The sequence below is a fragment of the Lemur catta genome, chromosome 18 (assembly GCF_020740605.2).
Source record: "Lemur catta isolate mLemCat1 chromosome 18, mLemCat1.pri, whole genome shotgun sequence".
Classification (NCBI taxonomy): domain Eukaryota; kingdom Metazoa; phylum Chordata; class Mammalia; order Primates; family Lemuridae; genus Lemur; species Lemur catta.
Genome location: NC_059145.1, coordinates 36,599,937 through 36,623,499, shown reverse-complemented (window position 1 = coordinate 36,623,499; position 23,563 = coordinate 36,599,937). Strand labels below are relative to the sequence as shown.

General features: G+C 58.6%; 2 protein-coding genes across 4 annotated transcripts; both read right to left on the bottom strand.

Moving 5' to 3' along the window:
* Positions 1-2,120: 2,120 nt before the first annotated feature.
* ITIH4 (inter-alpha-trypsin inhibitor heavy chain 4) lies at positions 2,121-20,401 on the bottom strand. 3 transcript variants are annotated; one of them, XM_045529998.1, is made up of 25 exons: positions 20,320-20,401; positions 17,597-17,714; positions 16,272-16,432; positions 14,454-14,558; positions 14,152-14,314; positions 13,902-14,012; positions 13,270-13,398; positions 12,492-12,608; positions 12,068-12,236; positions 11,864-11,989; positions 11,498-11,679; positions 11,231-11,416; positions 8,903-9,042; positions 8,514-8,668; positions 8,156-8,182; positions 7,801-7,854; positions 7,617-7,670; positions 7,258-7,404; positions 6,314-6,376; positions 6,086-6,112; positions 5,880-5,996; positions 4,712-4,886; positions 3,006-3,160; positions 2,780-2,876; positions 2,121-2,329 (listed from the first exon to the last, which is right to left on the bottom strand). In XM_045529998.1, exons 2-25 carry the CDS (start codon positions 17,684-17,686, stop codon positions 2,260-2,262), a joined length of 2,820 nt encoding a protein of 939 aa, XP_045385954.1. In that variant the 5' UTR covers positions 17,687-17,714; positions 20,320-20,401; the 3' UTR covers positions 2,121-2,259. The 3 variants fall into 3 exon arrangements, with proteins under 3 accessions (XP_045385954.1, XP_045385955.1, XP_045385956.1); XM_045529999.1 differs by having other exon boundaries at positions 6,335-6,376; XM_045530000.1 differs by lacking the exon at positions 7,617-7,670.
* MUSTN1 (musculoskeletal, embryonic nuclear protein 1) lies at positions 20,334-22,465 on the bottom strand. Its single transcript, XM_045530002.1, has 3 exons — positions 22,155-22,465; positions 20,780-20,912; positions 20,334-20,609 (listed from the first exon to the last, which is right to left on the bottom strand). Exons 1-3 carry the CDS (start codon positions 22,161-22,163, stop codon positions 20,503-20,505), a joined length of 249 nt encoding a protein of 82 aa, XP_045385958.1. The 5' UTR covers positions 22,164-22,465; the 3' UTR covers positions 20,334-20,502.
* Between the last annotated feature and the right edge of the window lie 1,098 nt (positions 22,466-23,563).

Genomic DNA, 23,563 nt, shown 5'->3' with positions numbered 1-23,563 from the left:
AATCCTGGGCTGGCTGAGCCACATAGCTTTCAGCCAGTCATTTTGAGGTCAATTTTCTCATCTGTGAAACGGGGAGAATGGTCCTGCTGACGGAGAGTGTACAACAGCATCCTCAGTATGGTTTCTGGTCCTGCCAAAGTGCCTGTCTCTGCCCTGCAGCTCCAGGTAGCAGCCATGCCACGCAGGTTGGGAGAAAGGCAAGAAGAGGTCCCCAGCCAAAATCCTGTCCCCTCTCCCCCACACACAGGCAGGGAGGCCCTTCATGCAGGCAAAAACTAGGTGGACTCTGTCCTCTCCCTGTCCCACATCAGTACTAGCTCTGCCTGTCCCTGCCTGCAACCTGGCTTCTAGGACAGGGGCCATGCTGTGTGGTGAGGTGTGCACAGCCCGCTTGGCCTGGCCCTCCCTCCCCCTCCCCCTCATCCAACAGCCCCTCCTTCCTTCACTGTCCCTGACCTCAGCACAGTGTCCTGGCTCTAGGCCTGGGAACATGCTGTTCCTGCCACCTGGTGTCCTTGCCCTCCTTTTCCACTGAGCTAACTTCTCTTCTTTCTTCAAACTCATCCCCAACAATACCACCTCTACAATACTAGCCTTCCCTGAAAGCCCGTATCCCTCCAGGCTTCTGCAGCACCAGGTCATTTTCTGGGTGGCAGCTGTCACAATAGGCACTGTACCTGTCATGTGCCCAGCGTACCCACAGCACCCCCAGGGCCTGGCTCAAGCAGGTGCCGGAAAGCACTTGGTGGACAAAAGAGTGAAGAGCAGGGATCGACTCAAGCTGTTCACAGGGAGTACCTGCCCCTCGGTGCTGGCAGGGCCAGAAAGTCAAGTGTGACTCCTCTGCTGTCGCACAAAGTCTGCAGCCTGGGCCAGCTGGCCGTGTCCCAGAGGGGTGAGCGTGGGGTGGGCACTCCTCTCTGTATGTCACAGCTAGCCCCACAGCAAATCCCCACTGACGCTCTGGCCTGCGGGCCTCTCAATGACCTTCACAAAGTGACTCAGCCTGAGACTCCCACTTGCCAAGGAGGCTTGATGGGGAAGCAGCCGTGCAGGCAGCAGTGTTTCTGTGTGTTGGGAAAAGCTGCTGCTGGAGACCCCTCCCACTGGCCTGTCCTCTAACCCTTCTAGAAAGACCCACTAGGCAAACACCCTCCATAGCTGGGAAAGAACGTTTCCCTGATGATCTGGTCTGTTTCCTCTTAGCAAGCAAATGAGCTCATTTTCTGCTTTACCTTGGCTGCCAGGAAGCTCACAGCAAAGCTTCGTGCTCAATCACCGCTGCAGCTTCCCCTACCCTGTTGTCTCTGATTTAACTGTCCTCCTGCTTGGCTCTTTTCTTTCATTCTCATACCCATGGATTTTGGTTTTATTCTCTTTATGCTTTTTATTTGTAAGCCACAGACTTGTGTCCTTTTTTTTACAAGCAGGAGGAGCAATAATACATTTTTAAAGTATGCTTTGCCTGTGCAGAAGCTGGGTGGAATCTTTGGGGTGCCTAACCCCGTGGCATGAACACGAGAGGAGACATCATAGGATTTAGGGTTGAGGACTCAGATCACCCCTATCACACTAGAGGTTCCTGGGAACAGGCCCTTGTTCTCCCCTTGGGACTGGGGACTTGTCTCTCTGTCTCCTTTGCCTTCTAGTGCTGGCTTTTGTACCAGGCAGTGAGCAGACAGGCCTGTTCCTGAGTACAGGTGTGAAAATCAAATTGTGTAAGCAAATTCCATTGCAAAGGGGCCCAAAAGCTCCCTGAGAAAGTCAGGGAGTTGGACTACAAAGGATTCTCACCCAGTTCACTCTCTTTTTTTTTTTTTTTTGAGTCAAAACTGGTTTTCAGAGTCCAAGTGACCATAAAGCAGACTGGACCTCTGTTCCTGGAATGTTCTCCAGCCCTAGGCCCCCAGCTGGGAGCTGGAGTGACATATTACATAAGTGGTTTAATCTCGGTTTCCCTGTTTGTAAAGAGGGGTGATTGGACGGAAAGCTCTCCATGGACCTTGCTGGCCACAGGCCCTTAGCTGACAGTGGCAGATCTCATGTTCCATGATGGTTAAGTGTTCAGGATGAGATTCTGAGGCCCTGGGATTCGGCCAGAGAGAACTAGAGACACCTACTCCCTGTGCTCGCACCCCCTTTCTTTATTTGTAATGAGGGGGAATCCCTTCCCCCATCGTGGTCCAGGCCCACAGGTGACCCTGTATTTGCAGGGTGGCAGCCAAGTGTACATAGCAGGCACAGCTTCTGTCACCAGAACTACAGCTCCACAGTCCAGCAAGAAACCTCTGTTCCTGGGGGCCCCACCTGGTAATCCACCTTGAGCTCTCTGGGATGGAAAGACAGACAGACAAGTGTTCAGTAAATCTTAGCTGTGGTGGGAAGAGAGGAGGACAGCTAGGGACAGGAATGTGGAGGGTGCCGAGTCCCAGTGTCCCTCTAGAATTCCTTCCAGCACAGGCCAACAACGCCCAGTGGCTCAGAGGGTATGGCCTCCAGAGTCCAGGGCTCCGGGAGTTTGGGGTGTGAATAGGGAGAGGTTCCTACTGTCCCCAACCAACGCCAGTGCTCTCGGCCGGTGTGTTTTCTGTGGGTCTGAGTTGGCCACCCTTTGTGGGGTCCCTGAGAGCTGGCCTAGACGTGTCTAAGGCATTAGCTTCCACCTGTTTCTAGTTCCTGGGCAAGGACAGAAAGAATGGGGTCCTGCAGAGCCAGCTCCTGGCCTCTCCATCCCCACCCTGCCCCAGCCAGGCTCAGCGGCCTGCCTGTGCTGAGTCACCTTGTAGCAGGGTAGTCATTGCCTTGAACCCTCAGTGTGCGTTTGCTGTCATCTGACGCTTCTGGGGACCCCCAGAGCACCTCCTGGTAAAACTGGCCTGAGGTACAAAGGGTGGGTCAGCAAGGCATAAAGACAGCCCGGGAGACGTGGAGGGGAGGGACGCTGCCTGTTCCCAGGCAGAAGAGGCTTCTGAGGACCCCCTGACCCTGGGCCATGGGCAGAGTACCGAGGGGCCCGCTGACGTGGCTGGAGAAGCGGTCAGTGTCACGCAGAAGGAGCCGGAGCCCCTCCCCAGGGCCATCCCAGGACAACAGGCCAATGGTCACTTTGTCTGGGCCACTGAGCAGCAGGAGACCCATCTTGTCCATGGTCATCTTCAGGCTGCGGAGAGACCCAGCATCCTGAGCAGGAAGGCAGAGACCCCCCGCACGGACCCTCAGCAGTCTGGGGGCGGTGGGCTGGCCTCCCTTCTTGTCAGGAAGTCACAGTGTGGCCTTGGGTGGGAAGTCCCCTCAATCTTTTGGGTTTCAGTTTCCTCAATGGTAAAACATGACCAAAATCAACTTGATGATATCTGGTTTCCCCAGCATTATTTATAACATAAAATAATTGTCCCTTTCCCTCTGGTTTTCTTAAATTTGGCTTCTCACAAATTCATTTTATGTGATTTAGGGGGTTTCCCCGGTGACTCTATCCCTTTTGCTTTTATGGCTGGTGCCACTTTCTTTTGGTGGCTGGTGTTTAATCATGTGTTTCACTGTCTAGAGGGCAAGTCTCTTCTCATTCTGTCTTTGAGATTCTTGCCTTTTTGGTTTTCTCATGAATCTTAGGCTCCTTTAAGCACACTGAATAAGACCCTGCTGTTAACCTGAAGCTCATTGAAATGGAATCGCCCTGAACGTACCTGTCCTGTTGATTCAATGCAATCTAGAGATGTGGTCTATTTTATTTATATCTTCTGTAGCCCATGCAAGTATTGGGACCTTCTATCACTAAATTCATAGGATCCTTCATTGCATTTTCTCGGCATAGATGTGCTATTGATTTTTGGGAATCTATCAGATAACAAGAAACGTCAAGACCTTGAAGCAATTGGGAAGGTTCTCAGATGACCTTGCATTTGCTGGGTGTGCACTCAGTTGAATGGAGACGAGTCCCCGCCAAAGGGCACAGTGGGGTGACAATGGACAAGGCTTTCCACACTTGGGAAAGACAGGCTATGGCACCGGCAGGGGGCTGGGAGGGCACTGCCTGCAGAGGGCCAGGCTCTGCAGACCCTCCCCGAGGCCCCTGCTGATTTCTGGAGCTGGAGAGCTGCCCCTGAAAGGCCCAGAGTGGGGCAGCCACAACACCCAGAAGAGCTCGCCTTCTGCCTCCACTACCCAGCGGCTGCCCAGTATTTGAAGCCAGCTGGACTTGTCCCTCCTCACCAGAGCTCCGAGAGTATGTGAGGACAACATTTATAACCTGCCCTGTGGACAGTGCCCTCGGGCTTCTCTCTGTGGGGTGCCAGCGGGCACCACACCACCCGTGGCGCAGGGCTCCCCGGCTTCACTCCCTCACTGGGATCCCCCGGCCTTCTGGCTGCGGGCTGGGATGGTTATCCCGTTATTAGTGCGGAAGCTGAGGCTCACAGGGCTAGGCGGCCTACCCAGGGTCACCCAGGATTCGCAGCAGAGCCAGCTCCGACCCACACTGTCTCCTGCATGGGACAGTGACCCAGGCCAACTGTGAGGGGCACCAGGTCCCCAGGACAGCTCCTCAGTGCCTTGTAGAGCTGTAGGGGTACAGGGCTTCTGCATCTCTGGCCCTCCTGCGAGTGCGGCCACTCCATCCCCAGGCCTGTGGCCTCAGGCCACCCGTCAGCACATCATCAGCCAGTGAGGCCTGAGGGGTCACCCTCCCCCTGGGGGCCTCCAGAGTGGGGCTTACCCGGGCATCACCGAGAACAGCGTCTCCTTCCACTTGTACACAGAGTTTCTTCGGTTCCGAGTGACCACTACGTGCTCAGGGGACACATGAACCTGCAGCTGGGGGTTCTTGAAGGTCACCTTGATCCATGAGAACCCAGCCGCCTTCTCCTCATATTGGCCAGTCACCTCAAGCCCTGGAGGGCAGGACCAGGGAGGTCAAAGCGGTGGCCCCAGCCAGGGCTGGACACTGTCCTCACGGGGAGCCCTCCCTGAGTCTATCCCTGGAGTTCCGCACCACCTTGGGGGCAGCCCTTCCTCAGCATTCCTTCCCACTGGGCGCCCGGCCCCACAATCTCTGCACTCATCCCTCATCTCTTGTGGCTTTGGAGGGGCCCCCAGCCCTCCGTGACAGCCACCCTCAGATGAGACCTCTTAGAAGGGAGGTCTGGTCTCAAATCAACAGCCTTCATAACTCCCCCATGGTGTGCCCGGCTCTGAGCTAGAGGCCGGGGCCAAGGGTGAGACAGAGAATTGACGCTCCTGCCCTCAGGGACAGACAGCCTGGGGGATGAAGTGGGGCATCATGTGGATCTGGGAGGAGCAAGGCCGCCGTGGCCGTCCCGTGGCTGCGTGGTTCTGCATGGTGCTGCAGAGCATCCCTGAGTGCTTGTGCATCTCCGCATCTGACCTGCCACCTCAGCTCAACCAGTGAGGCCCTTCCCGGAGTGAAGCGGCAAGGCCTGAAGCGCACACACACCTCCTCCTGCCATCCCCCTCCTCCACACCCTCTTGGGGTCCCATCTCTCGGGGCTCTGTGCTCTGCAGGCACCAATCCCTCCGTCTAGAACATCCTTACCCCTTCCTCTGTCATCTGCCAAGGCCCTGCCACTCCTGCGTGAGCCCAAGCAGCTCCCCTCACCCCCAGGCAGCCCTGGCCTGCTCCCTTGGGCTCACTTATCTGCATTCGGACCACCCGGACCCGCATATGCGGCGCCCAGTGACAGGCCTGCAGCGTGGCTGCGTGAATGCCAGTGTCAGGGCCTGAGGGCGTGACTGTGCCATGATTGGGGAAGGGCCTGCCCCGGGCCAGGTCTGTCCACGCTGTGCGTTTCTCTGTGGGCGGGTAGTGAGCGGGTGTGAGTGGTATCTGGGTCTCTCTAGGTGGACGAAGGGCGGGCACGTCTCACCTTGGTCAGGGTCTGAGAGCAGGTTCATCGGCCCCTGAGAGTGCTTGAAGTCCACGCAGAGCTGCTCCACGCTCTGCCCAGGCAGCGGCAAGATGGCGGAAGCGGCCTGGATGGGGGCTGGGACAGCGGTGCGTGGCCCCTGGGGCAGGGAGAGCAGGCTGGGGGGACAAGGGTGGGGAAGGGGGCTGAGGGGGTTGGCAACTTACCTGGGGCTGGGGCTATTGTGATTGTTTCTAAAAGAAGAAAAAGTCTGGGTTTAGGCTGCCCTCCCTGGGGGCAGGAGGGTTGAGGGGTGGAGTGGTGGATGGGTGTGCCGGGGCTCCCTCTCCACTTCAACACTGTGACAGGTTCATAGACACCCCCAGGGCTCTCCCCTCCCAGGGTCTCCTCATTAGGATAAGAAGCTACTCCAGGGGCTCTGGCCTGGGGGACACCTTTGATTTTTATATCCACACCATGGGACGTAGCTGGTCCAGGATTTGAGGCGGCCGATGGCGCTGAAGCAGGCGTCAGTGCAGGAACATCGGGAAACAAACAGGGGGAAGTCAGTGAGCGTTCAGAACAACGAGCACGTCCTCCAGCCGTCCCTGCCACCTGCTGCCTGCCAGGCGCCAGCCCCTCCAACCCCGGACACCCCCCCCCACCTAGAATAGTCTCCGCTGTGGAGATTTTCGACCAGAAGAGCACGATATCAGGGCAAACGCCGAGGAGACAGGCCTAGCCTGGCTCTGCGGCTGTGTCTGAGTACAGACTTGGGGATCAGACACTGTTCAAGGGACCGTAGCTGGCTTTGTGAATGGAGGAAACCCTCCCTTTCTAGAAGGTTTCATCGTGAGTCAGCCTCCAGAATATAGTGAATCCTATTCAGTGAAAATAAAGGACAAATAGAGTCCTGCCTTGTGGAGGGGATGCCTGAAGTCCACAAGCTGGGTGGGGGAGGAGGGGGCTGGGAGGAAGGGTGGGCAATGACTGCCCCAAACAGCCCCACCGTGAGCCCTCATGGTTGGTGCCAGCCCCTCTGTAGAGGAGTGTGGGAGAGGCTGCTCTGTCAAGGCTTGTGGCCTGCTGACCCAGGGACAGCTGGAAGAGCTCACACTATGTGGCGGAGTGCAGGAGAGCTCATACCGGGGGGATGAAATGCCAAGGACCAGGCAAAGGGGTGGCCGGTGGAGAGCTGGGAGGGCGAGGGCAGCCCCCCGGGAAATGCTGCTCCCTCGTGCCCTGGAACGGGCCGACCCACGATCACTCAGCATCATGCCCCACAGCCACTTCTCTTGCCAGGCCCTGGGCTTCAAGCTTTATCTCACCCTACTCTGGGGGGCGTTCAGTGATTGCTGTGAGGAACCCGAGGCCCTCAGCAGGCCAGGAAGTGGCTTACAGAACGCTGAGGTTGGTAGTGCATCTTCCCAGTTTGCAAGAGCAAAATCAGGAACATGCGGAGGTCCCGGGGGTCCCGGGAGTCCACGCATCTTTGAGGAGGTGTGAAATCCAAACCCGAAACTCGGAGGGATGCCAGAAACTCCACCTTTGGAAAAATTGACACATGCGGAATTCTCTGAGGCAGTGTGCGGGTCCTCACAGCCAGGGGTCGGGACCCCGCCCTGGGGTGGGATGTGGAGAGGGCAGGCGGCTCCCCTGTCCCACGCCAGGAGACAACAATGCTGGAGCACCAGTGGACCCCTCTGGAACTCCTCCCCCAGGATGTCAGGCCTCCCCCTGCGGTACCCCTCAAACTACCTTGTGCACTCCATCTTCTTCTATGGGCAAGGGAAGGCTCTGCAGGGCTGATTCCTAATCAGACACACCTGAACTTAAGCTCCAGGCCTGTCACCAGCCAGGTGAGCCAGGCAAGGCACTCTCCCTCCACAGCCAGGGGCCGAGGTCCTGTCAATCTCCCTCCCACCCCCTCCTCCTTTCCCACCTGTTATTCTGGACTGTCGACCTCCTATGACGTGAGATCTGAAGCGAGTGTGACCTGGAAGTCAGTGAGACCTGGGTTTGCTTCTTGGACCCAGCTTTCTCGGGGGCGGGGGTGGGGGGATGGGGATTGTGTCCCTCGTGCCAGGGGTAGGGCCTGAGGGGCAGCCAATATTTGAATGAACAGGTGACTAAATGCACCCCGTGCTTGGTCAGATGCCATCTCCTGGCAGCAAGGCTGGGCTGGAGAGGCCTGGGGCGGACCTGGGCCCTGGACAGTGACCTCAGGGGCTGGTCCCCTAGGCCCTGTGTCAGTGGACCACCACCTAGCCCAGCCTTTGAAGATATTTGGCCTTTACCTGAGTGGACGTTCTTGTGTCTATTTTCTGGATAAAACAAAGAGACAAAGAGAGAGAAAGAAGGGGGGGCGGAGAGAGAGAGAGAGAGAAAGAGAGATTGTCAGGGTGGTTTTGATCAATTTGAAATGCTTATGTTTAATCCTGCTACCCAACCCCAGAACTACATAGTGCAGTGAATTTGGGGAGCCAGGAGACTTGGCCTCAGTTTTCTCATCAGTGAAACGGGACGGGTCTCCGGGGCTCCTGGGAGTCTGAGGATGGCAGGGTCGGGGCCTTGGCCGGCTGCAGGAGAAGGGACAGGGAGAATGCTGGGTCCAGCCCTACTGCCTAGGAGGCTGGGATCCCAGCCCCCACCCACCATCTTCCACGGGTTTCTCAGCAACTTGAGACTGTTCTTGGCCTTCGGGTTTGGTGACCACCATAGATGTGAGAGGAGTAACGAAGCTGTAGCGCAGCGATAAGTTGAGAGCTCGGGTCTCGAGGGCCTGCCGTTCGGCATCTGACGCGGAAACACTGTAGGGTGAGGACATCGGAGCTCAGGAGGTTGCTGGACGCCAGAACAGATTCTCCTTCCCAACCAGCCCCTTCTGGAAGGTCCCCTGGGAGAGTCAGGAGCTCAGACACGATGTTAAACCACCCTCTCTCCATGCCTAGGGGATGCCTCATGCCAGCTGTGCCTGCCCCACCAGTGACAGGCGTGGTGTGTGTCCTGCAGAAGTGGCCCATGAGGGCTGGGGCCACTGTCACCTTTGCTCCAGCAGTTGCTGGATAGTCAGGTACGCCCAGAGTCTCTCCATGAAGTTGTGGAAGATATACTTGGGGCTCTGGAATTCCTCCTCCTGCTCTGCCACGCTGGACTCAGTTTGGAAGGTGATGTTCTGTGTATGCTGAAAAGAGGGGCCCAGTCGGCAGGAGCAGTGACGGCCTGACGTCTGCACCTGGCCTGGCACTTCCGAGCTCTTCTGTGATTGGAGCTGGGGCAGGTCCCAGGCACTGACTGTGAGGACTGCACTCCCTTTGAGTAGAGTGGAGGGTAGGGAGGGAGTTTGGGGGTGCAAGGGGCTCCATCACAGAGCCGCCAAGGATGAGCAGGAAGTGGAGATAAAAGGGAGCAAACCACCCCGGGTGCAACAAGGCAGGAGCAGAAGCAGGAGCTCAGATTAGCCGACCCTTGGGAGAGAGGGACATGAGGATGGGGTCAGAACCCCAGATCAGAGCAGGAACGGCAGCAGGAAGGCTTTGCGAGTGCAATGTGGAGCAGGAGGGGTCCCCAGATACTGCTCACCCTTACCTCAAAGATGGGGCAAAGGGACAGAGAGGGAAGGGCCTTCCCCAGCGGTCAGTGGCAGAGTTGAGACTAGAATTCAGGTGTCATGGCTCTGGGGTTGGGGCCCCATCTACCCCAACAACCGTCCCCTGCCTGAGTTAGCCCCTCTGCTGGGGCTGGTCACTGGGGGACAATGACAGGGAAGCATGTGCCCCAGCTCTGTGTGGACTGGCTGCTTCCCGCCCCCCCCCCCCCCCCGGGAATGGCTTGTGGTCACAGGCTGACCCAGCTCGCAGCCTGGGAAACGGGCTCTGAGGGCAAAGGACCCCCAAGCCTCTCTTGCCGGAGCTCCCCTGGCAGCCGAGAGACCTTTCTACAATGTGGATCAGATCCTGCCCCGACTGGCACCAGCCTCCTCTGTCTTGCCCAGGGCACACCTGGGCAGGTACCTGGGCTACCTGCATGAATTTTGCCCTGTCCACATGTACAGCTGTTTATTTGATGTTTTTTTTAAAATTAACTTTAAATAGACTAGCACTTTTTACTTGGCCTTACCTCAAGTAATAATATCTGTGGAATCTTAGGTCTGAGGTTTGAGTCATATTTTTTAAAATACACATTAAAATAAACGTATAACTACTAAAACAAAGACATGTCTGTCTGTGAACCACCCTGAGTCACCTTGGGTTCCACTCTTCGGGAATGTGTGGCCTCCAGACGAGTATCAGCTGCCAACACACATGGAATTTTTACCAGGTTAATATCTGGACCAGATATTAATCACACAGGGACTTTATGAGGTGGGTACATGACTTACTCCCATTTTTACACAGGAGGAAACTGAGGCACAGGGAGGTTAAGTGACTTCTCCACGTCTCACCTCTGGGAGGTGGCAGAGCTGGGTTTGAAGCCAGGAGGTTGCCTCTGCCGACAGTCATGGCACTTGGCCACTTCTCCCGACACAAGGGCCTGGGCCCCTGACACCCACTGCCACTCTCCTCACATGTGCTGCCCTGCTGCCACACAAGCCCAGAACATTCCTCCCTCACTCCACCATTCGGGTTCCGCCCTCCTCCTACTTATCCCTCAGTCTCAGCTGAGCCTCCACCGGGAAGCCCTCCCTGGTCCCCAGGCCAGGTTGGGGCCCCTGGCGCTGTTCTCCTGAGTCCCGGGGCAGATCCCGGCCTGTAGCTCCTTGTTTGTGTGAGGATGAGCCACGGCTGTTGGGGTCAGCCTTGTTCGTCACTATCTACCCAGGACCTGGCCCAGGGCAGGTGCTCAGTTTCCCTTTGTGGAATGACAGGGGCTGACTAGGAGGAGGCAGAGAAGGCTGGGTCAGGACGGGGCGCCGTGTGGTGAGCGGGGTTTGGGACCCTGCTGCAGTGGGGCCCAGGGCAAGTGGCCTGCCTTGTTGGAGCTCAGTGTGCACATCTGTGAAATGGGAGCAGCCCTCCCTGCCTGACTGCAACCTCCGAGGGCCAGTGTGAGGACAGCAGGAGATGACAATTGGGAAGGAATGTCTGCTGTCCCCTTGTGCTCACAGGTGCACAGACTGAGTGCTGAGTGCCTACCTATTCTGGTCACAGCACAGGTGGTCTCATGAGAATCACTACTTTGTCTCATTGAATCTCTATGGTGAACCCAGGCAATGGGTTCACCCTCCAGGCGGCAGAGGGAAAACCTGAGGCTCAGGGCACTTTGAGATGAGGAGCTTGGTGCGTCTGGGATTTGAACCCAGCTGCTCTGGCTGTAGAGGGGGTGGCTGCCCCAGCTGCCCTTCCCCTCCAGGATGGCTTGGCCACACTCACCGTCTGCCCGCTGACTTTGGCTGACAGCACATCAGGGCTCTGGTCCCGGAGCTTCCCGGCCACCACCATCTCCGAGCCCTTGAAGAAGAGCCGGAAGTTTTCCCGCGTGACCTCGTCCACGGCATTGCTTGGGTACTCGAAGGCCACTGCCGTCAACAGTGGGTTGGCCACCTCCTGGTAGAAGTCCTGCAGGGCAAGGGGGTGTCACGAGGGCCAGGCTGGAGTCTTTCCAGCGCTCTGTGCAGTCCGCCCCAGGCACTCTGGCACCTGCAGCTGCAAGGCAGAGTCCGAGTCCTCATAGATGCGCCGGGCCAGGCCGCCGTTGTCCAACGCCAGCTTCTCCAGGAAGGCGTAGCTGACGTGGAAGCCGAAGCCCAGGCAGAAGACGCTGTACCGGCCACCTATGCCTTCCCGCACATTCTCCTGGATCCTTGCGGGGTTGATCTCCCCTGGACCCGTGGGTTTGGGAAGAGGGTGAGAAAATAGTGATTTGCTCAATGGATATTTCTGGAACCTCAGAGCCAGAGGGGCCTCAGCAGCCCCCCTCCCTGCCCCAGGTCCCACAGCAAGCCCAGGTGCGGGCCCAGCTGCTCCCCGGCACGGTGTGCCCTGGAGGTGCCGGCAGAGCCTCACCCTCGGTGGGGTCGCCGTCGGTGAGCAGGATGATGAGGGAGACGCTGCCGCCGGGCAGCAGCTCTTCCTGGTTGCTGCTGTCCAGCAGCTGCACGGCCATCTGCATCGCGTCGTTGATGTTGGTCCCTGAGGGGCACACGCTGTCAAGGTGGCTCCCAGCCAGGTGCCCGGAAGCCCCCACTGCAGGGCCGCAGAGGCACGCACCTCCGAAGGCCTGGATGTCGGAAGCGAAGCTCCTGGCCTCATTCACGTTCTCCACTGAAGCTGGCACCAGGGCCGGCTTCCACTGGGCTGCTCTCCCGCTGAACACAATGAGGTTGAACTGATCTTTGGAGCTGAGGTCATCCAGGATCTTGATTAGGGCTTCCCGGGTCTGGTCGGGGGAGAGGAGAAGGAGCTCAGAGGGGTTCCTTGAGGGCTCATGTGCCCTTGGGCTGGCAGCCCTGGCCTCCTGTCTGGGGTGGGGACGTGGCGTACGCTCTCGGGGCAGAGGCTGCCCCATGCTCTGGCCAACCTTGGCCCCTGGAATCCCCTACCCAGGAGGATGGAGGTCTGCTTGCTGGACCACAGCCGATGGTGCGAGAGGCCTGGGAGTTTTCAGGGCCCTGTCCAGGCCCAGGGGACCCACCTGCTGGATTTTCCTGCCGCTCATGGAGCCACTCTTGTCAATGACGAAGACCACGTTCTTGGGCATTGTGGACAGGCCCTCGGGAGCAAAGTAGTGCACAAAGTAGCCGTTCTCAATCTGTGGCCAGAGTGAGACCACACCCAGGCAATCAGAGCTGCAGCCCTGCCCTGCCCGGTCCAGCCTCCTCACCCCAAATCCTTGGGCTCCTATGCTCCCCTTGTTCCAACCTCCCATCTACATCCCACTGCTAGTCTCCCCAAATCCTCTCCCTATTTCAGGGCTCAGCCCAGCCCCTCTTCCACAGAAGCTTTCCCTGCTCATGCACAGCTCACTAGAATGCTCCCCACAACTTTATCTCCTATTTGTTTTGGTATTTGAGGCAGCTTATCCTAAAAGGTTCAGACACAATAAACCTGACATCCATCATAAGAGGGAAGACTTAACAAACAAGGAGTCAAAGAGAAGCATAATAACGTCAGAAAATAGTATGAAAGAAACTACTGCAGTTGAGCACAAAACTAAGCTGTGAGCCTCCTGGCAGCAAAGGTAAAGAGGGAAACCCCACAGAGAAGCTCTTCATAGAGACAAACTTTTCTGCCTCTGAAAAGGACAGTTTCAGGGACAACACAATGAAACTGCCTGTTTTCTATCTGTGCCAGGCCCTGGTGCACACTGCTAAGCAGGAGTGGTTATTTTCCTCTGCCAGACTACCCAAGCTCATACCCTTGAGGGTGGACAGATTTCCAGGTTGCCCTGCTCTTGCCTGGAATCCACCCACCTGAATGGAGCTCCCTGAGTGAGTCCGGTTCACATCATAGCGGACGATGAGGCTGCCATCCAGGACTGTGTCCTGCAGCTTTGGGGGCTTTTGCTTCTGGGAGAGCGTTGGCTTGAACAGGATGTGAGCCTGAAGAAACAACCGGGCTGAAGTTGGGCGGCGCAGCAAGGCCAAGCCAACACCACCATGTATCCCGTCTGTATGTTGGGAAGTCCCAATTCCAGGATGCAGCCTTGGGTCAACGTTCCAGGGAACTTTCTCTCAGGCTGAGCTATTGATGTCCTGCTTCCATGCAGGGCAGAGGGTGTGAGAGTGAGTCCCCTGTTCCTAGAGCTGTGCAAGCAGAGGCCGGGCTCAGGCCGTGCGGGATCCAGCTATCTCCTCTCCACCGGGGCCTAGGACCCTCACATCAGTCCACTCTCCAAGTCCTTGCCCCACAGATGTCAGTGCTCATGCAGGGACCCACTGTCCTTCTCCAGGCCTTGCCAGATGACAGCACAGACACAGAGATCCCAGAAGCCCCTCCAGCTCAGAGACTCTCCCCAACTGTCCCTCTGTCTGGAAATCCAGGCTCAGGGCTGGACTGAAGCCAGGGTCCTTGGCACCCCACCTGCTGTCCACGGCAGGCCCACCTTGGTCGCGTTCTGTGAGATGGTGAGGGCATCTGCCAGCTCATTGGTCACAAAGGTGCTCTCTGTCTCCAGAAAGCTGATGCCCTGTGGCTCGAAGATGTGAATGTCCATCTGGAGGCAAGACGTGGGGCACCGGGTCAGCTGGGAGACTGGGCTGGGACTCACAGGAAGCTCAGGGACGAGGAGGGGTTGCCCTCAGCAGGGAAGGGGCCACCCAGGAGGCCTCCTGGGAAGAGGTCGCGCCAGGTACCTGCAGATGCTTGACCGGCTGCTGGGGCTGCACTTTCAGCAGCAGCTCATACACCCCCAGATGCCGCCTGAGCAGCTCCTCGTACACCAGCTCGAAGGTGACTTTGGCAGAGGGAGCCACGCTGACCGACACCTGGAACTGCTCCGTCTTTCTCCCGGTGGCCCTGGGAGAGGGGGGCGTCAGGCCTGCCCCTCCAGGCCAGATGGGGTGAGGCTGCTGGAGGTGGGAGCAAGGCCAAGGGCCGAGGCAGGGGCTCTGTCTGCACCACCCCCCACGCCAGCCCGTCTCCCCCCACTGCTCACTTGACGAGGCCGGCGCTCTTGCCCTGGGCCACCGCTGCGCTGTACTGCTCCTGGGCTGCAGCCTTCTCCTTGATGTTCCCCGGGTAGGTCACGCCGTCGATGACCCTGGGGGCAGGAGAGCCTGGTGGGAGGGGCCCGCTCCACTGCACGGCACAGGGCGAGGGCAGGGCCTCCGCAGAGTGCGCCAGGCCTCAGCTCCCCGAGGCCTGCGCAGTGTCAGTAACGTGCATTTCATGAAGGGTCGGAGGAGGGAGGCCGCGGAGGGCAGGGCTGGGTTGACTGCTGCCCTCCCTTTGCCTGCCCGGGCGGGCCCCACATCCCCGCTTGCTCCTTCCCCTCCCAGACCGTTCCCAGAGCTGCCAGTTAATCACCAGCAGGAGCTTTCTGAGCCGACTTGCGCCCAGCCCTGCGGGGCCAAGACTGAGGAGGGAGACACAGGCTGAAGGCTCTGACTCCAGGCCCCTGCGCTGTTTCCGTCCTCCCCCCGCGCAAGGCAGGCACTTTGGGAGGGCGGACCTCTCTGGAAGTAGGTTTTGGACAACTGGTGGTTGGGACTCTAGGGGGTGTGGAGAGGCTCCCAGCTTCCATCGTTTGGGGCTGAGAAAGAACTGCCTGAGCTGTTTCTCTGGAAGGAAAATGACTTTTCCAGAACCCCCTTATGGGGTGAGTAGGGCCGTGGTAAGCATACGCCTGCTTCCTCTGGGGGTGGCATGAAGGGTGGGAACGTGCAGGCTGGGTGGGAGGGGGTGCAGCCAGGACACTGGGACCCCGCGGCCCCCCTCCCTGACCTTCCTGGTTATCGTTTAACTCTGGGCCGGGATGGCAGCTGGGCTCCACGTCCCGGGCGGACAGTTCCCGGTACCTGGGGCTCCTGGCCAGGTCAGGGAGCAGGGAACACCGCCCTCTGCTTTCCTGTCTGCTGCAGCAACAGGGTCTAGGTTCAGAGAGGGGTGGTGACAGTGCTGGGCTCCAGGCAGATGCCATGGCAACCTACCAGCCCGGGCACCCATGCCGAAGCCAGCACAGCCTGCGAGGCTCACGGGGCGCATTGGGCAGCACAGACCTGGGCTCTGGGGTGGGGAGTGTGGGGGCTGCTGTGGAGTGGGGCACAGGTAGGGAGGGAGGGAGGAGCCAACTACAGGGACCCCAGCCCTCCACAGCAGTTTGGCCGTTTCCCAGAGGCCCCAGGGTACATTGGGGACCCCGCCTAAGAGACACTTCCTCTCTGCCCCTGCCTCTGCCCTCGCTGCTTCAGGGAGCAGCCTCTCCCCTGTCCTTAATCATGGCCTCTCCCGGGGCCCAGGGACAGACATTCAGCAAACATTGCAAAAGCGAGTCGGCAGAGGACGGAGAGAGTAAGGATCATCACTGGCTCAGGGTCCACAGAACCCCGGGCACCTCCTCACGCAGCTGAGCAGAAACACCCTCTGCAGCACCCAAGTTTGGGGCAGCCAAGGAGGACCCCTCCTCAGGGTGACTCTCTGTTGCGGGGCAGTCCAGGGGGTTAGGACGTTTTTCATATTCTGAGCTGGAATCTGCTTTTTGGTGACTTGCTCCTGCCTGTGTCTGGCCTCAGGATGCCGTGAGTTTGTGCTCCTCGCGGGCACAGACACAGGTGCCACGGTTCTCCGCCGGCTGCCTGGGCAGCGCTCAGGGATGGCGGATGCAGCCAGGGAGGCGTCTCTGCGAACCGACGCTTCCTTGGTAAAGCTGCACGCACCCTGCACGCCTCCCTCAGGAAGGTGGAAGATGGGGCGCAGAGCAGATGGGGTCGCCGCGCTGGGGGAGGCGATGAGGACGCGGGTGGGGGGCACCTACATGGAGAAGTTGGTGATGAAGGCTTTCCTGGGCAGCTCCATCTGGAAGGTGGCCTCCTGCACAGTGTCGGCCCTATTGACCACTCGGCTGGTGACGACTGTGTGGGAAAACCGGGATGAGACCTTGGAGTCCACGGTGAGGCTGTAGATGTCGATGTCATTCTGCAGCAGTGAGGGAGAAGGGGTCGGAGAGTTTCATCGCTGCCCCAGCTCAGGGCAACACTCCCCACGCGTAGACCAAGCCCTGCTCCAGCCCAGCTAAGCCCGGACCCGGCCTCAGGCGGGACCGGCCAGGCAGTCACAGGTGCACATTCACCTCAAATAAGAGGCAGCTGTGTGCCTCACTCCCCACCCTACAGTGCCAGGGGGCAGGGGCCACGTCCGTTTTGATCTAGGGGGGCCCACAGTGTCCCTTGGAGAACAAGCACGCAGTGGCTGGTGAAGCCTGAGCCCCAGTGTCTGGAAGGGATGTCACACTCATCCTTTGGGCAGAGGCGAGGGCCCTGGTGGGGCCAGGAAGCTTTGTGCGCAGGCTGAGCCCTGCCCAGGGGAGGGCAGTGAACAGGTCCTTTGGTTCCTGGAGGTGGTGGCCTCCACGGAAACTGGGGCAAACAACTCCTGCCGGTCCCCTGCCAGGGGCTGTGGGAACTGGGAGAACCTGAAGGTAGGTGAGGGGCCAGACTTTAAGAGCCGGGACTCCTCCTCTTTGTGCCCTTCCCCTGCAGCGCACCCTCCCCCAGTTCTGCCTCTCACATGCCCTTTGCCCCAAGGTCTGTGGTCCCCCAGAGGAAGGACATATGTGCACTCACGCAGAGCCTTACACACCGCTGACCTGCCCACATGCAATGCTCGTGTATGCACCGCTGTCTAGCTGCACACGCGGCTTAGCACAGAGGTGCTGAGAGGCTTGTTCATGTGCTCGAGTGTTTGCTCTGCGCCCAGCATTGTGCTAAGCACTTTACAGGTGTTATGGGTTTGATTTCACAACAGTGCTCTGAATAGGTTCATTATTACCCTGTTTTACCGATGAGGAAACCGAGACATAGCATAAATAACTTCCCCGAGGTCCCTCAGCCAGGAGCCATAGAACTGGGCTCAAAACCGGATTTCCTCATCTGTAAAATGGAGAAACAGGATCACCCCGTTTATTAAGTGGGAGGATTCCTGTAAGGCCCTCGGGTGGCGCCTGGTGGGTGGTCAGCACCTTTCCTTTGCACACACACACTGACACGCCTGCACGCACGGAAGCTCTCCCCCACGTCCCAGACACGTTCTCTCGTTCCCAGCTCACGCTGCCCGCACACAGGCACCGTGGACGTCAGCTACCTTCCGGGCAGTGTTGGTCTGGAGGACAGCCAGCAGCCAGAGCAGGACCAGCATGAAGCCGCGGGCGTGGACAGCGGCTGGGGGCTTCATCGTGGCTCCGGTGGCCACCAGGCTGCTTCTGAACCGAAGAGCAAGTGGGGAATGAATTAGTAACTTGCTTCTGCCCCGCCCCTGCGGGGGCAGGTTCTGAGAAATTGGGATCTTTAAGCCAAAAACTGCAGTGGCCTCAGATAAGCAGGTAAATGACGAGTGTCCGTGAACCTTGGCTGGGGGCAGGAACATCTACTGAGGAAAGGCAGGCTCGGGCTGCAGTTGGGTACTGGCACCCCCTCTGAAGGCAGAACCTTGCCAGCCTTCACACCTGTCATCCCACCGACGAGGGGGCAACCGTGAAGATGCCAGCCTGCTCTCCATGAGTCAGCCTGGGGGGAAACGGACGGCGGGGCGGGGAAGACTAGGGCTGCAGGGCCAGCCCAAGTGGCTTCCTGGAGAAGGAGGGCCTTGGCAGCCAGGGGAGTGTGACTGGGCAGGGGGGGACCCGGAAGGCATCCAGAGGCCCGTGGAGGTGTCTGCATGGGGTAAGATCTACTGGGGCCAAGGCAGGACAGATATGCCTTATTCCTGGAGTCCAGGGCCCTCCAAAACAAGACCTGCAATTTGACAATACAAAGTGAGAGTCATAAAGACACTGCGTCCCGTGGCCCAGAGGTCTTGATGCAGGGAATGTACTGACAGGAGAGCGTGGAACAGAAGAGAGCGCTAATGGCACGAAGAGCTCCTGATGGGGTGATTGGGCATGGAGGCCAGTCGTGCCAAGGGTGCCCATGGATCGCTGCTTGAGAGAGGGCAGAATGCCATTGTCTTGACTGGCGTGACCTGCCACAGCCCAGACCCATGGGGGTGCTGGAGTGCTCCCCAAGGGCCTGGGTGAAGGTCTCGGTGACATTTTAAAAAACAAAGTTGCATTTAATAAAGTTGACGTGTTCCTTTTGTAACAAACAGTAAGAGGCCAGGTGCGGTGGCTCACGCCTGTAATCCTAGCACTCTGGGAGGCCGAGGTGGGTGGATCGTTTGAGCTCAGGAGTTCGAGACCAGCCTGAGCAAGAGCGAGACCCCGTCTCTACTAAAAAATAGAAATCAGCTGGACAACTAAAAATATAGAAAAAATCAGCCGGGCATGGTGGCGCATGCCTGTAGTCCCAGCTACTCGGGAGGCTGAGGCAGGAGGATTGCTTGAGCCCAGGAGTTTGAGGTTGCTGTGAGCTAGGCTGACACCATGGCACTGTACTCAGGGCAACAGAGTGAGACTCTGTCTCAAGACAAACAAACAAACAAACAAAACCAAACAGTAAGAGTGTGAATAAATGGCAGGCACTCTGCAGCTGGCACCCATGTTCCCTGGTGGCTCTGACAACGCCAGCTCCTGACTCTGTGGCCACAGATGGGTAAAGATGAGTCATAAAGTGTGCCCAAGTACCAAGTGGTGGGTCTGGGAAGGAAGACCACTCAGTGACACCAGCCCTGGGGAGGGCCAGTCACCGTGGGGGCCGACACGGGGCGGGGAGGCAGTGGGTGGCTTCCAGAGGCTGGGGAAGGGCTTTCTCCATCAGCCCTGTCTCCATCAGAGCCGGCAGCATCTGGCCCTGGGGAAGGGCACCATAGACTCTGGAGCTATAATATTTCTATGGCTGCAAGTAAATGTCCCCCCCTTCCTTGGCATGACTATGGCCAGAGGTCTCATCTCTGTGCTCACCTCTACTGCTCACCCTTTGGCTGTGGATATGACTCGGACTACACAGGGACATACATCTTCTGTATCTGGGGAGCCTCCCCAGGGTGCCCAGTGAGCAGGCCCAGGCCCTTCCTCACAGAAGTCTGCTCCCCTGGGGCACAGAGCATGGGCCCGGCCAGAGCTATATAAGGCCAGGCTGGCCGGGGCCGTGGGAAAGGCTCCAAGCAGTCAGCTCCATCTGCCCCCCGGGATAGGCAGTCCTCAGCCCTGAGCCAGGCTGGGCCCTGCCAGTCCAGAAATGAGCCACTGCCACCGTCAGCCTATCCATGGTCTTGTCATCATATTGGGGCAAGTTCTGAATCTGACAGTTCCACGCACACAGGTGACACAAGACTGAAGAGGGACGATCACACTGGCCAAGAATCTGGCACTCTCATGCCCCAGGCAGCATGGTGGGGGCAGGCTCACCCTGCTATTTGGAAGAGGCGGCGGTAGCTCAGGGAGCTGCCTGCCCCTGGCCAGAGAGGAACCTCCATCTATCTGGCTGTGTCTTAGAGGGGGCACAGCTGTCAAGAAGGCAGCGTGAACAAGGGTGCAGGGGAGGGAGCTTTGAGGTCCCCAGGTGCTGCAGAGCCTTGGGGTCCTTGGAAGCAACGCAGTGGCTTATGTAGAAGGCAGAGGAGGATCGAACCCCAAACCCCACCTGCTCCACCCCGAGCAGTGTCACTGTGGCCTGGTTATGGGATAGGCTCCAGCTCAACTCCTTGTCATATAGGAGAAACTGAGGCTCAGCAAAGAGTCTGGTCTGAGACACACAGTTCAGCACTGGGAATCTGCGTCCCAGGCTCCTTCTGGCATGTGGCATGGCCATGATAGCACCTGTGCTATCCCCTGGGGCCCTCCCAAACGCCCGGGAAAGGTACAGGACATGTTCCACACCCCACCCTTCCTCCCGCTCCCCTGTAGATAGTGGCCTTGGCCAGTGACCAACCGACGCGCTCGAACGGCTGGGGCACTTGGGCATCCTCTTTATTGGTGCTGGTGCAGAGCTGGAGGGGAGGGCGGCAGCCCAGAGCCGGCAGGGGAGAAGGGGTGTTCTGGCATAAAAAAAGAGTTCTTGGGAAAGGCTGCTGTGTCTAGGTGCTTGGGTGGCGAGGGGCGTGGCACGCACTTCTCAGCCAAAGACACTCTTGGCAGGTCCCGCTTTGGGCTTCTCGAAGACAGTCTCTGTGCCCGTGCGGGAGCGGCTGAACACCGACGGGGCGGCCGAGCCAGCTTGCTCTGCGGGAGGAGGCACAGTCAGTGGCCTGGCCTGGCTTCCGGGGAGGGGAGGCCCCTCTCCTGAGCCCAGGAACTCTGGATTCTCAGAAAAGGACCCTTAACCCCCTCCCCCACCACTGACGCACATCTGTGCCCCAACCCCCAGCCCCAGCGGACCGCAGGACACTTACCACACTCCCGCATGACCTGGTAGGTCTTGGACTTGATCTCCTGGTTCCTGGCCAGGCTCCCTCGGGCCCCCTTTAGGTCCTCCTCCTTCACAGGGGGGCGCTTCTTCTTGATGGGGGCTTCCTGAGTGTCAGCCTTGGAGACCCCAGAGTCCTATCTTACCACTGGAAGCCTTGAGGTGGGTACCCTTTTCCTACCTCTGCACCTTGGCCAAGACCCCTCTTCTCTGCTCACTGAACTCAGGCTGATTCAAAGCCTCACTCCTCTTCCAGGAAGCCTTCCCGACTATACCCCACCCCTGTGTCTCCCAGCTCTCTCGGTCTGACTTGCCTATCTGCCCTTCCCCCCAGACTGGGAGCCCCTGGGGGTAGTGGCTGCTGCGCCTCACACGGATCTGCCTGAGCTTGGCTGGGCACCGTGGGCAAAGGGGAAGGGACTGGCTTCGAGGGTGGGCAGTCCTAGGGAACTTGGTCAGTTCCAAGACCTGCTCACTGGGTAGCAGGGGGTCCCTTAGGGATTGCCCCTCTCCCAAAAAAGTGCCAGTGTTTACTTTATTTTGGGGGGTGAAAATAAGGTAGACTGGGAGCAGATGCCCACAAAATTACAGTTGAAAGTCAGCACCTCCCCATGACAGGAGGGGACAACCCTCCCCCCAGGCAGGCTGATCTGTCGGTTCCTCCCGTGCTCACCCTACTCCTCAACCCCAGGCGCCTGTGGGTCTGTGGCCTTATTCCTTTCTAAGCCCTGGGGGCAGGTGCAGGGATTCCTTCCCTCGCTGGGGAATACCCAGGCACAGAGCTGCGCACCCACCGGCACAGCCTCATGTGTCTACACACACACACACACACACACACACACACACAGATACAGCCTTGTGTGCAAATGCAGAGACAGATACAGCCTCGTGCGCACATAACACACACACCTCACGTGTATACACAGATAGCTGCATGTGTACGTACATACAAACAGATACAGCTTCATGTGTACACCCACAGAGACAGATACAGCCTTATGTATACACCCGCGCACACAGAGTGCATGATTGCAGAGGCCAAAGCTACAAATGTACACAACTGCACACGCTAAGCTCTACAGGCAGCTCCCTCACACACACACAAAGCACATGCAGAGATCTGTGTAAGCCCTACACGTATTTCTCCCCACCCCTCCTAACAAACCACGGAATAGCACCAAAGCCGTGCTGACCAGGGGTTCCTCAGGGCATCCTCCCTGAGACCCGGCCCCCCAGGGGCTGCAAAGCCTCCTGTTCATGCCTGGGGCTCAGCGCAAGACGCAGCTGCCAGCACTAACAGCGTCCAGGTCCCAACCTCCACTCCCTCTGGCACCAGCAGGGCTCCGGCTGGGCCCTCCTACCTGGGACATGGTGCGTGCTGGCTCTGCAAAGGCGACTCTCTGGCAGGCAGTGGCTGGGGAAGAGATCTGAGCGGGCCCAGCCCTCTGGAGCTTATATAGCCTGCCTGCCCGTCCTGGGACGTCACTCCCCCTGCCCCGACAGGCTCCCTGATGATTCAGGTCCGCACAGCCGCTGGCTTCAGAGTTTATTCTCGGAGATGAGAGGGGCTCTCTGAGCACTGCTGCCTGGGACAGCTGCTTTACTCACAGGCGGGAGGTGCTGGCCCTGGTGGGACTTGCTGTGTGCGTGTGTGTTTACGGATGTGGGTTCTGGAATGTGCGACACTCTGAACCGTTGGTCTGCAAGGGCTCATCGCAGGGTGTGGGGTGTCCCTGAGGGAGGGGAGGGGCCTAGCCCATTGGACCGCTCCGCTCAGAGGTTGTTTTTCTATCTCTTCCACCCCTTCCCCTGGATTCCAGTAGAAAGAGATTTTCCATCCTTGCCGGCAGCAGAGCAGGAGCTTCCTGTGTTTGTCGCTAGGAAGCATTTGCTCAGGACGATGAGCTGACTGGGCCCTCACAGCTAACTCAGAGCGAGCGGCTACCATTGGTTTACAGGTGGGGAAATTGAGGCCAAGGGGAGGTGCCCATGTTTTTGCTGGGGCCCCTTTTCCACTGTCGGGCTCCCAGTGCAAGTTTAGCAAAGGGACAAAGCGAGGCTGGGGGGGTAAGGGGCCCAGGAAGGACCGGGGAGGAAGCCATGCTCGATGGTGAGGTGCCAGTGACAGGAAGGCAGGGAGGTCTGGGGTGCGGAGGCTCTGACTGAGGTGAGGCCACTGAAGTGGGACCGGCCAGCGGGACAGGGTAAGTTGCTGAAAGAGGGAGGGGGAGAGTGAAGCCCACGCCCAGTATTGAGTTGTGAAGACAAGAACAGGCCCGAGGCCTCCCCCAAAAGGTCACTTAGCTCTCCTCTGCTAGAAGCTTCTAACACCCCATCCTCACAAGGGGAAGATCCCCCGGGGCCCAGGACAGGACACTAAGCCTGGGGTGGGTGTGGGGAGTGATGTGGGTAGGAGGTCAGGGCCCCGTTAGATTAGACATACCAAGCTCCTCTTTTCAGTTTGTGATGGAGATTATTTTTATCCTTGAAGGCTTAAGGCAGATGGAACCCAACCAGGCGCTGACATTTGGTTATCCCAAATGCCACTCCACTGCTGTTGGGCCCCACCCCCACCCCTCCACCTCCAGCCCGGTGCCAGGAGGCCGGTGTGAGGCCTGCCAGGCTCGACGCGAGACGAGTGCTGACACGAGGAATGCCCAGGAATCTGAACGCAGGCCAAGGGCAGGCTGGGCTCCGTCAGGGCCCTTCCACCAGCTCCGGGGGCACCACGGATGGCAGGGGATGCCACAGCGCTGCCCCACAGCTGGCT

Coding starts and splice junctions, on each gene's coding strand:
- ITIH4 (XM_045529998.1), bottom strand. CDS start 17,686: ATGAAGCCCCCAGCCGCTGTCCACGCCCGCGGCTTCATGCTGGTCCTG. Junction 16,433..17,596: donor AGACCAACACTGCCCGGAAG/GTAGCTGACGTC, acceptor TCACTGCTGCAG/AATGACATCGACATCTACAG. Junction 11,990..12,067: donor CGACATCCAGGCCTTCGGAG/GTGCGTGCCTCT, acceptor TGTGCCCCTCAG/GGACCAACATCAACGACGCG.
- MUSTN1 (XM_045530002.1), bottom strand. Junction 20,610..20,779: donor CCAGGTCATGCGGGAGTGTG/GTAAGTGTCCTG, acceptor CTCCTCCCGCAG/AGCAAGCTGGCTCGGCCGCC.